The 15,957-nt window shown below is 43.7% G+C and overlaps 1 protein-coding gene across 1 annotated transcript in view; it reads left to right on the forward strand.

Moving 5' to 3' along the window:
- Positions 1 to 826: 826 nt before the first annotated feature.
- Positions 827 to 15,957, forward strand: part of LOC120058349 (pleckstrin homology domain-containing family M member 3-like) — a 46,056-nt gene continuing 30,925 nt past the window's right edge. The window contains exons 1-2 of the mRNA XM_039006950.1: positions 827 to 873; positions 2,890 to 3,915. Of these exons, the coding sequence (XP_038862878.1) occupies positions 3,405 to 3,915 (511 nt within the window). The 5' untranslated portion in view covers positions 827 to 873; positions 2,890 to 3,404. The remainder of the gene's footprint in view (positions 874 to 2,889; positions 3,916 to 15,957) is intronic.

Consider the following 15,957-nt stretch of genomic DNA (forward strand, 5'->3'; position numbering starts at 1 on the left):
GGCCAGTCCCCCTCATTAGAGAAGGCTTTTTAAATGAGCCTAGACAATAAGCACACAGAAAGGGTACAGTGGAGCACTGAGGGACCGAGTGAGGGGAGGTCGGAGGTTTAGCCAGAGAGCCCACGATAATTACTGTGTTTCTCTCTCTGGCCTGAATGAGACTTGAATAATGTTTCTCTTTCTGTGGGGCAAGCACAATGGACGCTGGGTAGCTTCAAGGACCGTTAGCTCTGCCCTATTAGGAAAAAATATGCTCTGTTCTCTTTCCTCCACCCCTCCACTCAGATTCGTCATTAGAGAAATGTCTTTATGACCTCTGTAGGAGGACTTTCAGTTTGAAATGTTCCCCCCCGCTGCTGTCACCTGCCTTAGTCATTAGATTGGTATTGTACTGGTCTTGAAGCAACTGTAGGTTAATTTGTGTGAATTAAAAAATACAATAAATGGTAAAAAAATATATATATAATAACAAAAGGGGTGATTGAGACAGAGGGATACAGGATGAGGCAGTAACTGAAAGGTTTAGCAACTCACCAAAAGGTTGTCCATTATTATTACACACTTAGGTTCTTTCGATTAATGTTGAGATTATTGTAACACCAGCATTATCATGTTAATATTACCATACTATTACATTATTACTTATACAATAATTCATTACTATGCATGATATTGAAGAATGTACAACTCTGTACAGTAATTCTTCTGACCTGATCTGGGGGAATGCATGGCAAACTCACACAAATTGTAAGACCATGCAATAACTCCCCCGGCAGAATTGAGACGGAACATTTAATGACGGAACTATCAGTTCCATCCGGTGAACGTTTTCGCTGACGGACCAGAAAATTACATATTTGTAAACAGATTCAGGTGAGTCACGATTTATATATTTGTTTTTTCTCGGAACCGTACATGTGGGTATTTAGCTAGCTTTATGTTGTTTTTGAAATACAATATTAACAAATATTGATAAATATTTGCGCGTGTAGATGGTTTTACCCCTGCTATCAAAATGACATTGTTCAAGGATGGAGGCTAGCTAACGTTAGCTAGCTTGCTAAGTTAGCTAGTTACAGTAGAGGATGGACGTTCACACCTGCTAGCTAGCTGAGTCGTTTATCTAGATTGGTACCGTTAGGCAAACTACAAGTTAGCTAATTATTGTTTCAATGACGAATGTTGGAAGTGGTCTAATATTCTGTGCTAATTTGGGGCTTGCTAACTAGATTTATGTCAGTGAACCACTCAACCAGGATGCAGCTGGTCAGGATGTCTAACCTTATGTAAAACTGTAATACTTGCGTTGATGACAACTAGTCGACTGAAGTTCTAAGAAAGACACCTGTCTTGACTGCGCTTTCCCCTTGTATTGATCAAGGAATTGCTACCTACACTAGAGACACTTTCTCTGTTAGCTAGTTAACGTTACCACCATTTCAAATTCATATATAAAATAAAGAAGTGCATAGTCTCTCTAGCTATAGACTATATGTTCATGCTTACAGACAGACACACTGATGCTAGCTACTGACCTAAATCAGCTACTGACCTAAATCAAAATGTATTGGTCACATACACATGGTTAGCAGATGTTATTGCGAGTGTAGCGAAATGCTTATGCTTGATACCCTAAGGGGGGATGCAATGCCTGCTGTGTGCTGCTGTGTGAGAGGGATATAAAAAGTCAGTGAGGAGGCACTGTGTGCTTCTGTGTCACACAGGGTGTTCTGCTGGGAAGGTGAGGACACAGTCGTGACTCAGCTGCTGGGGGTGCTGCTAGCCTCAGACAGTCATGCACTTAACACATCACATGCAACCAAGCCTTTTTGAGTCAAGGTCACTCATGTCAAATGTCATGATTTGTGTTTTCCTTTTTACCGTTTGCTCTTGGGGATGGTTGAATATGTTTTCCTGGTGTTGGGCGTACTCTTTAGTGCAGGATGATTGCCTGGATGTTAGTTTGCTATGAGCATACAGTACATAGCCATGTTGACATAGTGTTTCATTAGATTCATCATTGCTGAAGAGAGATTGATGAGTCCGATAGCTGCTGAAGCTGGAGTCACAACCTGCCCCAGCCTCTGGCCAGGGTTGTTGTCACGGAGATAACATTCCTAAGCACAGCCTCATCTGGCCTGCCTGCTCTCTGATCCATCCACCTCCCCACCATCACCCCCTTCCTCCACATCACCCTTTCTAAGTGAAGTACTGACTGTATGCCGTCCAGCGATTGGCTAATGGTGATGTAATGCCCTCTAAATAATTCATTACTGGAAGAAAGTGAAAGACCCTGAGCCAGAAGGGGCAAGGGAGGGGGGCAGGGAAAATCGATGGGCCTGTCAGTGAGAGAGAGAGAGAGAGAGAGAGAGAGAGAGAGAGAGAGAGATATGGATGAGGAGTCAGAGGTTGCATCGGGGAGGAAGAGAAAAATAACAACAAACCCTGACAGTGAGAGGCTAAACTGGCTGGGCAGATGAAAGGGAACCCCGCTCCAACCAGGTTGGTCCATGCCTGAGGCACAGGTTGGCTGTGTGTTAGACTATTCCATTTACTCCCTCATCCTGGGATGATCCGAACATTTGAGGGAGCGTCTGATGATGAGTCTGACTTTGAGGAGACGTCCATTTGAGACCCTTTTTAGCTGATGATTGAGGGTAGGTTCAGATTGATTTACAATGAGTTAAGATTGTTGGTAGTGAGTGTTTAACTATTTTTAGGCTATCTGTCAGGATAATGTGCATGTTCTATTATAATGGGAAATGTGAAGCTTGCTAAGCCTCGTTCAGTGCTAAACCTAACTGATGTTGACCCTGTTCTGTGTTTCTTACTGTCCAATAATCAACCCTGACATGCTTCCTTTTTTTTGTTCCTTCTTTTCCATGACAGTGAATCTTCATATTGACATCATCACCCAATGTGGAGGAGGAGCATTCTTCTTTGTTACACACATCCATATGTGGATTCATGTGAAAGCTCTCTCTCTCACACACAAACACACAGCACCACAGTTCTTCAAGTGTGTGTGTGTATCGGCCTGTGTAAGAAAAACAGTGCCACCCAAAACTGTGCCATGAGAATTTCTGGCAAAGGCCAGACCTACTCCTCTTACTGTGCCAATCTCTAGCATTAACTCAATAGGATCGTCCGCCTCTAGCTAGTTGATTAACAGAGCTGTGTTAAAGAGGGATTGTTGTCCTGGAAGGAGCTTCCTGCCCTCGAGGAACACCATCCGCTCAGACTGCCTCCCTCTGGGGCTCAGACGGCATATGCTCCGGCTGCAAGTTCCAGAGCCACCCTGCCCCATAGAGGACCACCCCACCCCATAGAGGACCATCCCGCCCCATAGAGGACCACCCCGCCTGCCCTAACAGCCTCTCGGAGGGACCCACCCCAGGAGCACCATGGAAGGGCTGGAGGTGGAGGACATTAGTCCTGCCCTGGAGGCCACTGAGGACTTCCTACACTGCCTGGATGGGGGTGGAGGCCAAAGCCACTGCCAGGGTGGGGATGGGTTCCGGCATCCCAGGCAACACCACCCCAAGCTGCAGGAGATGTCTGCAGCCCTGGGGAAGCTGAGCTCAAGCGGGGTTTGGGGCCTGCTGGCCAGGGAGCAGGGGACTGAGGTGTCCCCCCGTAACGTGGCCTGGGCTGACCAGCCCTCTGCCTTCAGTGTGCTGGCTCTGAGGCAGGGGAAAAGGAGTCGTGCTCGTTCCACCAACGACCTGGCTGCCCACACCAAGGATACCAACAACACCACCTCTAACTCCTCCAACACTGCCTTTAAGAAAGGCCACAACCGCTCACGTTCTGATGTCAACTACCGGCCGTCCTACACAGACAACACTAATGGCCTGCCTGCTGTGGACAAGAACATGCTGAAGAACATTGCTCTCAACGACCAGAGAGAAGAAGGTAAGGAAGGAAGAGTATGTCCTTCTTTGGTTAGCTGATAAGGACACACAGCTTATGTATTATTGGTTAATAATAGGGCTGTGACGGTAATTGAATAACCGTGTGATGGTTATGGAGGAAGACAGTCATGAAAATAAAATAACTGTCAAAACCATTTAAAAATAGGCCTACATAAAGTTTTTTGAAAAACGTTTTTAATAAATATATTTTCATATAGATAAACTTGACCTATTAGCAGTATTATTAGCTAACAATTATAAGCAATTGTTTTGCTAACTAAGTCTGTCTATTAAACTGTCAACATCTCCTCTTTCCAACGGTCATTTGATGATCCAGCAGCTAAACCGCTAACGTTAGATGCGCGGGGGTGTAGAAGCGCTAGCCTATAGGCTATGCCACTTGATGAGTGGACTTTCTTTTATACAATGCATGTTTATAGACTCTTATTCCTATAATACGCCAACCCCCCCCCCCCCCCACGATTATGTCAGTGACCGTGTACATTGCCCTGGCCAATTACCGCAACCTCAAATTCCAAGACCTTCACAGCCCTAGTTGATACTCAAATCAATGCTAGTGTCTGAGCTTTAATTCTATTAAAAATGTGATAAATAGGCTTATGCTATAATGACATGTACTTTTCCTTGCTGTGTCAGAGACTAGATTAAGGTTAGGACTAGTTTCCACTTTTGTCTAAATTAAGATAATTTCAGCGTCCTAGAGAAAACAAATAGGCCTAGGCTATGACACAGCTGTACTGCATGCAGCAGCCAGTATTGTATTCTTCTGGAACACAGCAATGGCCACTCAGGATCAAATAAATCAAATGTTATTTGTCACATGCTTCATAGACAACAGGTGTAGACTAACAGTGAAATGCTTACTTGCGGGTCCATTTCCAACAATGCAGAGTTAAAGATATATAACAAAATAGAAAGTGATGAGGAATAAATGCACAGTGAATAATTAGTAAAAATAACATGGCTATATGTAGGGAGTAGAAAATAACATGGCTAAATACAGAGAGTACCAGTCGGTTTAGGGGTATGAGGTAATTGAGGTAGCTACAGTATGTACTGTACATACAGTACCAGTCAAGTTTGGACACACCTACTCATTCCAAGGTTCTTCATTTTTACTATTTTCTACATTGTAGAATAATAGTGAAGACAAAGTGTGAAACAAATTTAAATATATTTGAGTTTCTTCAAAGTAGCCACCCTTTTTTGCTCGATGACAGCTTTGCACACTCTTGGCAGTCTCTCTACCAGCTTCATGAGGAAGTCACCTGGAATTCATTTCAATTAACAGGTGTGCCTAGTTAAAAGTTAATTTGTGGAATTTCTTTCCTTCTTAATGCGTTTGAGCCAGTCAGTTGTGTTGTGACAAGGTAGGGGTGGTATACAGAGGATAGCCCTATTTGGTAAAAGACCAAGTCCATATTATGGCAGGAACAGCTCAAATAAGCAAAGAGAAATGACAGTCCATCATTACTTTAAGACATGAAGGTCAGTCAATCCGGAAAATTTCAAGAACTTTTAAAGTTTCTTCAAGTGCAGTCGCAAAAACCATCAAGCGCTATGATGGAACTGGCTCTCATGAGGACCGCCACAGGAAAGGAAGACACAGAGTAACCTCTGCCGCAGAGGATATGTTCATTAGAGTTACCAGACTCAGAAATTGCAGCCCAAATAGTTACTTCAGAGTTCAAGTAACAGACACATCTCAACATCAACTGTTCAGAGGAGACTGTGTGAATAAGGCCTTCGTGTTCAAATTACTGCAAAGAAACCACTACTAAAGGACACCAGAGGGATGGAGACTTGCTTGGGCCAAGAAATGAGCAATGGACATTAGACCGGTGGAAATCTGTCCTTTGGTCTGATGAGTCCAACCGCTGTGTCTTTGTGATGCAGAGTAGGTGATCTCCGCATCTGTGGTTCCCACCGTGAAGCATGGAGGAGGAGGTGGGATGGTGCTTTGCTGGTGACACGGTCTGTGATTTATTTAGAATTCAAGGCACACTTAACCAGCATGGCTACCACAGCATTCTGCAGCGATATGCCATTCCATCTGGTTTGGGCTTAGTGGGACTATAATTTTTTTTTCAACAGGACAATGATGGAAGGGCTGTGCTGTGTAAGGGCTATTTGACCAAGAAGGAGAGTGATGGGGTGTTGCATCAGATGACCTGGCCTCCACAATCACCCGACCTCAAGCCAATTGAGATGGTTTGGGATGAGTTTGACCGCAGAGTGAAGGATAAGCAGCCAACAAGAGCTTAGCATATGTGGGAACTCCTTCAAGACTGTTAGAAAGCATTCTAGGTGAAGCTGGTTGATAGAATGGCAAGAGTGTGCAAAGCTGTCATCAAGGCAAACGGTGGCTACTAGAAGAATCTCAAATATAAAATATTTAGATTTAACACTTTTGTTTACTACATGATTCCATATGTTATTTCATAGTTTTGATGTTTTCACTATTATACAATGTAAAAAATAAAATTTAAAAAAAAAACTGGAATGAGTAGGTGTGACCAAACATTTGACTGGTACTGTATAGGTAGGGGTAAAGTGACTAGGCAACAGGATAGATAATGTGGTGAATAATTCGAACCTCCCTGATGCATGTTGTTTAGTCTGCTTGTTTGTATTTGTTTAGGGAGAGACCATAATATGTAATTCTGTCACCAAATGTACTCAAATGAGGAGAAAGAGAGAGGCCCAATTATCCCTCATATTAGGAGGGATTAGCATACGACTGAAAAGACATTAGTTGGCTCTAGGCAGGGAAGAGGGATGGATAGTTAGGCTTCACAAGAGGATAGTAAAATCATGGGCTGCATTCAACAGCACTTAGCATCCGAACAGATACTGCTGTTTGCCAGTCATTATAGTTGGCAATGCATTTATGTAGGCCTAATTGTATTCTCGCTTGTCCTGTACAACATATTTCCATGACATTTGATTATGTGTGTACTGTGTAGGTAGGCCCCTAGGTGCACTTTTACCCCCTTTTTCTCCCCAATTTCGTGGTATCCAATTATAATCTTGCCCCATCGCTGCAACTCCCGTACGTACTCGGGAGATGCGAAGGTCGAGAGCCGTGCGTCCTCCGAAACACAACCCAACCAAGCCGCACTGTTTCTTGACACAATGCCCGCTTAACCCGGAAGCCAGCCGCACCAATGTGTCGGAGGAAACACCGTACACCTGGTGAGTGTCAGCGTGCATTACACCCGGCCCGCCACAGGAGTCGCTAGTACGCGATGGGACAAGAATATCCCTGCCGGCCTAACCCGGACGACGATAGGGCAATTGTGTGCCACCCCATGGGTCTCCCGGTCGCGGCCGGCTGCAACAGAGTCTGGACTCAAACCAGGATCTCTAGTGACACAGCTAGCACTGCGATGCAGTGCCTTAGACCACTGCACCACTCGGGAGGCCCAGGCTGTCTCTTCTTAGAACAAACCTAAGCAGAACTGTTTAATTGATAAGAGAAAACCATGAAATCCCCACCATCTTGAATAATGTGAATAAAATGGGGATCCACTGCAGTTGTTGTCACATTAGATGCAACAGGGAAAGGAGGCTTTGGTGCCACTGGCATGCAAGAATGCTTCCTCCCTTTCCCACTGCCAGCGGTAAACGTTCCCTCATAAAGACCCCAGCCCACGTACTCCTGCAGAGTCCCTGTGGGGTGATATTTACTGATTTCCTCAGCAGCAACACTCACACACTAATGCTGATGGATCTGTTGATTTCAGCATGGCCAGAAGCTAGCCAGTGAGAGAGTGGGCTTTACAGCGACCTTCAGCTGTCAGTGTTATAGTGCTGTAGGGATTTTACTTAATTTACCAATCTACTCGTTAAGGTTTTATATTTTTGTTTAAGACATTAGACCAGACATGTACTTCTGGGATTTTAATGTATAGCCTAGCTTTATTAGCTGTTAATTGGTCTTTCAATTGGTTAACCTCATCTAATGAATCTCTGTTCTGTTGGCTTTTCATCAACACGGAACAAAAATATAAATGCAACGTGTCGGTCCCATGTTTCATGAGCTGAAATAAAAAAAAAATCCAGAAAATGTCCATATGCACAAAAAGCTTATTTCTCTAAAATGTTGTGCACCAATTTGTTTACTTCTCTGTTAGTGAGCATTTTTCCTTTGCAAAGATAATCCATCCACCTGACAAGTGTGGCATATCAAGAAGCTGATTAAACAGCATGATCATTACACAGATGCACATTGTGCTGGGGACAATAAAAGGCCACTCTAAAATGTGCAGTTTTGTCACACAACGCTACAGATGCCTCAAGTTTTGAGGGAGAGTGCAATTGGCATGCTGACTGCAGGAATGTCCACCAGAGCTGTTGCCAGAGAATGGAACATTAATTTCTCTACCATAAGCCGACTCCAACATCATTTTAGAGAATTTGGCAGTACGTCCAACTGGCCTCAACCGCAGACGGTCGTAACCGACTTCAGAGGGCAAATGCTCACCTTCGATAGCCACTGGCACCAGTGGAGGCTGGTGACTTGAAAAATTGAGGAGGATGGGAGACCTACAGTACAGGCACGGGACGCACAGACGTCAAAGTGTGTTTCAAAAATCATCAAAGTAATTATTTTAACCTAAAGCATTTAATATTGTACTATAAATGTCTTTATTATTGGGAATGGGAATGAGAGGGCTAATTAGTGTTGGGAAGGGATCACAGCAGTGATTGAATGAGGGTATGAGGCAGGAGTTGAGGTAACAGAGGCTTAACTTCAGGGATTGACTGGGAAGACAAACAATAACAAAGCACACCACACAGTTAGACTAAAGAGTTAAGAATGAGTTTGTCCAAGCAAGTAAAATCAATGTGTAATTGTGTATGTGATTGACTATATACAGTAATGAGAGAGAAAGAATTGATAGGGTTACTCAGTGATTGGAGAGGAAATGTTCAATGTGCCAGTTGATGAGCGGGCACATGAGACGTGGCTTCAGTTCATGTCAGGACAGAGTTGACAATGGTAGTAGTGTGGAGTGGTCATCACCTCTTAATCAGGGAACAGGAGAGGACTTAGTTGGAAATACAAATAGCAGATACAGTTGAAGTCGGAAGTTTACATACACCTTAGCCAAATACATTTAAACTCCGTTTTTCACAATTCCTGACATTTAATCCTTGTAAAAATTCCCTGTCTTAGGTCAGTTAGGATCACCACTTTATTTTAAGAATGTGAAATGTCAGAATAATAGTAGAGAATGATTTATTTCAGCTTTTATTTCTTTCATCACATTCCCAGTGGGTCAGAAGTTTACATAAACTCAATTAGTATTTGGTAGTACTGCCTTTAAATTGTTTAACTTGGGTAAAACGTTTCAGGTAGCCTTCCACAAGCTTCCCACAATAAGTTGGGTGAATTTTGGCCCATTCCTCCTGACTGAGCTGGTGTAGCTGAGTCAGGTTTTTAGGCCTCCTTGCTCGCACACATTTTCTATAGGATTGAGGTCAGGGCTTTGTGATGGCCACTCCAATACCTTGACTGTTGTCCTTAAGCCATTTTGCCACAACTTTGGAAGTATGCTTGGGGTCATTGTCCATTTGGAAGACCCATTTGCGACCAAGCTTTAACTTCCTGACTGATGTCTTGAGATGTTGCTTCAATATATCCACATAATTTTTCTTCCTCATGAAGCCATCTATTTTGTGAAGTGCACCAGTCACTCCTGCAGCAAAGCACCCCCACAACATGATGCTGCCACCCCCGTGCTTCACGGTTGGGATGGTGTTCTTTGGCTTGTAAGCATCCCCCTTTTTCCTCCAAACATAACGATGGTCATTATGGCCAAACAGTTCTATTTTTGTTTCATCAGACCAGAGGACATTTCTCCAAAAAGTACGATCTATGTCCCCATGTGCAGTTGCAAACCGTAGTCTGGCTTTTTTATGGCGGTTTTGGAGCAGTGGCTTCTTCCTTGCTGAGCGGTCTTTCAGGTTATGTCAATATAGGACTGTTGTTCTGGGATTGATTTGCACTTTTCACACCAAAGTACGTTCATCTCTAGGAGACGAACGAGTCTCCTTCCTGAGTATGACGGCTGCGTGGTCCCATGGTGTTTATACTTGCGTACTATTGTTTGTACAGATGAACGTGGTACCTTCAGGCATTTGGAAATTGCTCCCAAGGATGAACCAGACTTGTGGAGGGCTACAATTTTTTTTCTGAATCTTGGCTGATTTATTTTGATTTTCCCATGATGTCAAGCAAAGATGCACTGAGTTTGAAGGTAGGCCTTGAAATACATCCATGGGTACACCTCCAATAGGCTAATTGACATAATTTGAGTCAATCAGAAGCTTCTAAAGCCATGACATAATTTTATGGAATTTTCCAAGCTGTTTAAAGGCACAGTCAACTTAGTGTATGTACATTTCTGACCCACTGGAATGGCTATACAGTGAAAGAATCTGTCTGTAAACATTTGTTGGAAAAATTATTTGCATCATGCACAAAGTAGATGTCCTAACCGACTTGCCAAAACTATAGTTTGTTCACAAGAAATTTGTGGAGTGGTTGAAAAACGAGTTTTAATGACTCCAACTTAAGTGTATGTAAACTTCCGACTTCAACTGTACATTCCATTACAGCTGCACCATAGGTTTGAACAGCAAGTTTCTCCATTAAGTTAAACACAGACTGCGCATCTCACCCACTTGACACATCAAAGTTGCCCAAGAAACATTCCTGAATAATGCCCTGGTCATCCACATAACTGACAACTGCAAGCAGACTGGTGGCTCCATAGGTTCCAGAGTGGCGGGGCAATTTTTACCCCCTGGGGCCCAGAGTTTTTCCTTATCTGTTAACCTAACCAGGAAAACTTGAGACCCTATAAGGTGTGACAGTGATTAATCTGTTGTAAAAATGTAAGAGCTATGATGGGACCAGTTTTTCCTAATCAGGTCACATGGTTTAAAAAAAAATCCTGGCCCCTGGGGGGGGTGAAAACCCTGTCCAACTGCAGCAACATTATACTTGGTCATATGAATTATAGTTAGACTAGATGAGCAAACTCTACCCAGACAGAGACAACAACTGATAGACAATAGCACTCACAGGGCTGAGCTTGCTTGCAGTTCTATGTAACTGTAGGCCTTGTAAAAAAAAAAAAATACTCACATCTGTCATCACTATTATGTTGATTGATTAATTCCAGTTAACAATTTGGGATTGAAAACGAATAGGCAGCCTAGCCAGCCACATTTTGAATATAAACCAAATTGGATCACATTCACATTTTCTCCTTAGTTACCCTGACCAAATGGACAGCGCACGTAGGCTGTATGCAGCTGCTCTTATTACTAGCCTACTGTTGATCAGACTGAAGAAATAGTCTCGTTTTCAACCCATAAAACATTTGTGTAATAAGTTTTTGCTTGGGTCTGTCCGGATTGATTGAGTTATATTTCTAAATAAATACCGGAAGAAAGTGGAAAATGTACTTGAGCGCGTGCGAAAAAATACGCAGCGTCCACCTCTTTCTTTAATCTAACTTTTAATGGATGATGCGATGGAAGCTATCAAATAATTCTGAATTGATTTGACATCCTAGAAAAGACAGAACGTTCCATGTGTTCAGCAAGTAAAGCATCGTAACGTGCAATTACCACTGCAAGTTCATTGTAGTTGCACTTGTTAGCGGAACTTTCCCTCTCGTCGTGTCCTTTTAAAAGCCAATTCTTGAAAAGCCAATGCCCCAAAACGCAGTGGTGTTGATAAGCCGCTTGAGAACATTCCTGTTCCTTCTTACTTTATCGTTGTGTTGCGCAGTTTGAATACGCAAACCTTTGTCATGATCGATGCAGCTTTTCCCCAGAAGCTTGAATCTGATGTGGCCATTTATATGCACCTTGCTTTTGTTTTGCCGTTTAGCTGAACGATTAATGTTCTTCAGGTCTTTGTACCCTCTTTCGCCCAAGGCACAGACTTTCCAAAAAGCAGGCAAGGCCAGCAATATCCATAGCAAACACCCAAACGGCGTTCCATAGTTGGCGGCAAAAACGGCACACTGGAGCTGGTAGATAGCTAGCTAGCTACGGCTACTTGCTACTGAAGTTAGTACAATTTATTTCAATTTGCCTTGCAAACTGGACACAAAAATAAAGTTCTAAAACCAAGAAAACAATGTATAATCTCACCCCATCTCCTGTAATTTGAAGGAACTAATTTGAATGGAATAATAACCAAAAAGTTCAACTATCACTTCATCTATCCAATAATGTCACCAAGCTTCTCTTCATCTTCTTTGATGAGGTTTAACAGCGGTTGGCATCCACCAAGCTTCTCAATACATAGAACCCACCATAATGCTTTGCGGCACAACCCCAATACAAAACACCAGGTTCGTTCTCTGGTCCTAATCCTATGATTGGATGGACAACATGTCAGTTCATACTGCAAAGGTTTTAATTGGTTTGAGGTTGTCCTCCAGAAGTGGTCATAATTACCATGTATGTCTATGGAAGGGGGTAAGGCCTTTGAGCCTCCTAGGTTTTGTATTGAAGTCAATGTATCCAGAGGAAGACAGAAGCTAGCTGTTCTCCGGCTACACCATGATGCTACCCCAGAGAGTGCAGTTGAAGTTACTATAGACCATTAAAAAACAGTGTGTTTTAATCAATTATTTGGTGACATATATATTTTGTATAGTTGTATCTAAAAAGGAAAACTTTTTTAGTGTTTCACAATTTTTATTTTTATGAAATTTCACTGAGGAGGATGGTCCTCCCCTTCCTCCTCTGAGGAGCCTCCACTGACTGGCACGCTGGAGAAGTGTGCTCTTCATGGATGAATCCCAGGTTTCAATTGTACAGGGCAGATGGCAGACAGTGTGGATGGCTTCGTGTGGGCGAGCGGTTTGCTGATGTCAACGTTGTGAACATAGTGCCCCATGGTGGTGGTGGAGTTATGGTATGGGCAAGCATAAGCTACGGACAATGGGAAAAAATAGCATTTTATCAATGGCAATTTGAATGCACAGAGATACCGTGACAAGATCCTGAGGCCCATTGTCTTGCCATTCATCCGCCACCATCACCTCATGTTTAAGCATGATAATGCACAGTCCCATGTTGCAAGGATCTGCACACAATTCCTGGAAGCTGAAAATATCCCAGTTCTTCCATGGCCTGCATACTCACCAGACATGTCACCCATTGAGCATGTTTGGGATGCTCTGGATTGACGTGTACAACAGCGTGTTTCAGTTCCCACCAATAACCAGCAACTTTGCACAGCCATTGAAGAGAAGTGGGACAACATTCCACAGGCCACAATCAACAGCCTGATCAGCTCTATGTGAAGGAGATGTGTCGAGCTGCATGAGGCAAATGATGGTTACACAAGATACTGACTGGTTTGCTGTTCCATGCCCCTACTTTTTTTTAAAGGTATCAATGATGTGACCAACAGATGCATATCTGTATTCCCAGTCACGTTAAGTCCATAGATTAGGGCCTACTGAATTTATTTCAATTGACTGATTTCCTTATATGAACTGTAACTCAGTAAAATCTTAGAAATGTATGCATGTTGCGTTTTATATTTTTGTTCGTTTTAACTAGGAACCAGCGAATTAAATAGAACACTAATAATATATATGTATGTTTGGGATGTTTTCCTTACTGGAAACACATTATTCCTTTCTGTTCTCTTTGAGTCTGTCTGTCCTGGTTATGGTGTCCAGGATTCACCAGGGGGTCCATTGGTAAAACATCTCGTCTCTAAAGGCCAAAGTTATAAAATGGCACTTGTTCTGTTGTGATTGGCTGTCCTTGGTCTGTCTGGGTGTGGCAGTCAGTCATTACAGTAAGAGTGACTGCTCTAGCAATTCTGTCTGGACTTTGGCAGCCTAACCGGTACTCCCTATTCCTGGTACAACCCCCCCCCCCCAAATTACACCCTAGCCCATGTACAGTGTTTATTGTCACGTCCCCATGTAAGCCTTAAGGCAGCTGCTTTAGTGTGATTACAGCTCTGGATGGACTGATATCCTATTTCAGCGTTTTAGCTGCAGGACTGAGGCAAGCGTTAGCTACGTGTTGGTGGTTTTACAGAATGTCAGTTTTGATTTCAGGCTGTTGGGGCCCAAGGCTGCGTGGCGTAACGTTAGCTTGTTCATGTCTCACAGTGTTACCGGAGCATGATGTCACGGCACACAAGCGGTGGTGTAGTAATTGAACAGTGTGTGTGTGTGTCTCACCTCTTAATTCTGCTCCACACTCCACCGAGCGTGGCGACTGTCGAGCGGAGGCTGAATCTCAATCAGGCTCCTGGCTGCATTTACATATTTATTGGTCCCTAAGGAGTATTTTAGCATGCAAGTGCAAGACTCAAAGTGACACCTTGTCTGTCAGTGTTTTTGTGCAGTAAGATGGATGGGACACCCAACCACCACCTTCGTTTACCTCAGTAGTCAAGAAAGAAGGAAGGAAAGGGACCATTGCCCATTTGAACCACATTTAGCCTCGTTTCTAGAAGTATTTTCCCATCTTATTAGGCTAGCCGAGTTCATCTAGTGAATCTATTATACTATCACTAAGGGACAAGGTACAGCTAAACCACACAGTTTTGAGTTGAGTATAATATGAACTGATGGCTCAGACACCAACAATGAGTTCATAACAAGATGTCCTCTCCTCACCTGCCTCTGGGCCAGACCATTCACATCACGTTAATGTTAAGTCCCTGTGACGTTTCAGCAATGCTATCGCATCAGGTGGCACTAACGGCCATGCAGGGCCAGGCCAGGACAGCCAGTTCAATCCAGTGGAAGTGTAGGGCCGTGTAGGGCTAGGATGCTGCTGGTTGACCAGGCCCAGCAAAGCAAAGCGCCGACTGCGACTCTACTAATTGAGTCATGTCCGTGCGCCTCGCCTCCTTTGTAGCGTGAAATGAACAGTGACCTACACCGCACCCACGTGCTCACAGGAGCCTTTGAAGCCCAGGGGGACAGGCGAGCCCCCTAGCACCCCCAACCTTTGCCTGAGGGGCTCCCGAAGGGCAAAGCACAGCGGCCAACTGGCCCGGCCGTCTGGTTGTCTGTTCCGGGCTTCTGGCATCTGCTCTCTCCGTCTGACAAACGTAGACAAATTAGCCTACAGACCCACAGCCGCCTTTTGCCACCCTCGATTGACAGAGGAGAACAGGGAGTAGGTTGGGTCAGAGCCTATTGGGTTTTAAAGGGGAGTGAAACAGCAGGTAGGCTACATAACAGTATAGTACAAGATACATTGAACTGAACTCCAGTCATATTTTTTATTTTTTGGTCAGTTGATTATCAGTTATTATCATTGATTGGTCAAGGATTACACCCACCTGTTAACCCTGGTATAACATAATTTCTGATAAGGATAAAAACAAGTATACGTCAAGGCTGCGAGTTGTGCTCCAATGACAACTAGTGTATGCTGGAGCACTACAGATAAGGAAAGTGGCTCCTATATGTCTCAGACATTTCTATTTACGTGCAATGCTATTTGGCTTCAGCAATGCTCCTGGGCCACTGGTAGGTGGAGACACGTCTGCCCTTCTACACCCTACGTGCAGCCACAGCACAAGTCAAAATCCACCATGACCACTGAACAGGAAGCTGAGAGATGAGATGCAAAAAGGAGGAATGGAAAGGAAAAGAGATAAAGAAAGGAGTGTGTAAAAGAAACGGATGGAGGGAGGAAGGGCAGAGAGAGGGTGTGCCCCAGATAAGTGAGTTTCTCCTGGTTCTCTGTGTTTGCACAGCGTTCTGGGTAACAATGCTGTTTCTTCCTGCTGACCTCACAGGAAGGACTTTCAAAGCTAACTGTGCTAGTTGCTATCACAAACCAAAATATAATCTCTCACGTTCAGACCTGAGCATCTGTGTTTGGCTCCGATAAATAACGTGTCAAAAGTGCTATCAGACTTGTGGCCCTCAAATGGTGGGAGTTGCATGGTAGCCTAATTCATTTAGTGAAAACGCTGGCTAAGCAAGCTGACCCAGAATAG

The sequence above is a fragment of the Salvelinus namaycush genome, chromosome 13 (genome assembly GCF_016432855.1).
Source record: "Salvelinus namaycush isolate Seneca chromosome 13, SaNama_1.0, whole genome shotgun sequence".
NCBI lineage: Eukaryota > Metazoa > Chordata > Actinopteri > Salmoniformes > Salmonidae > Salvelinus > Salvelinus namaycush.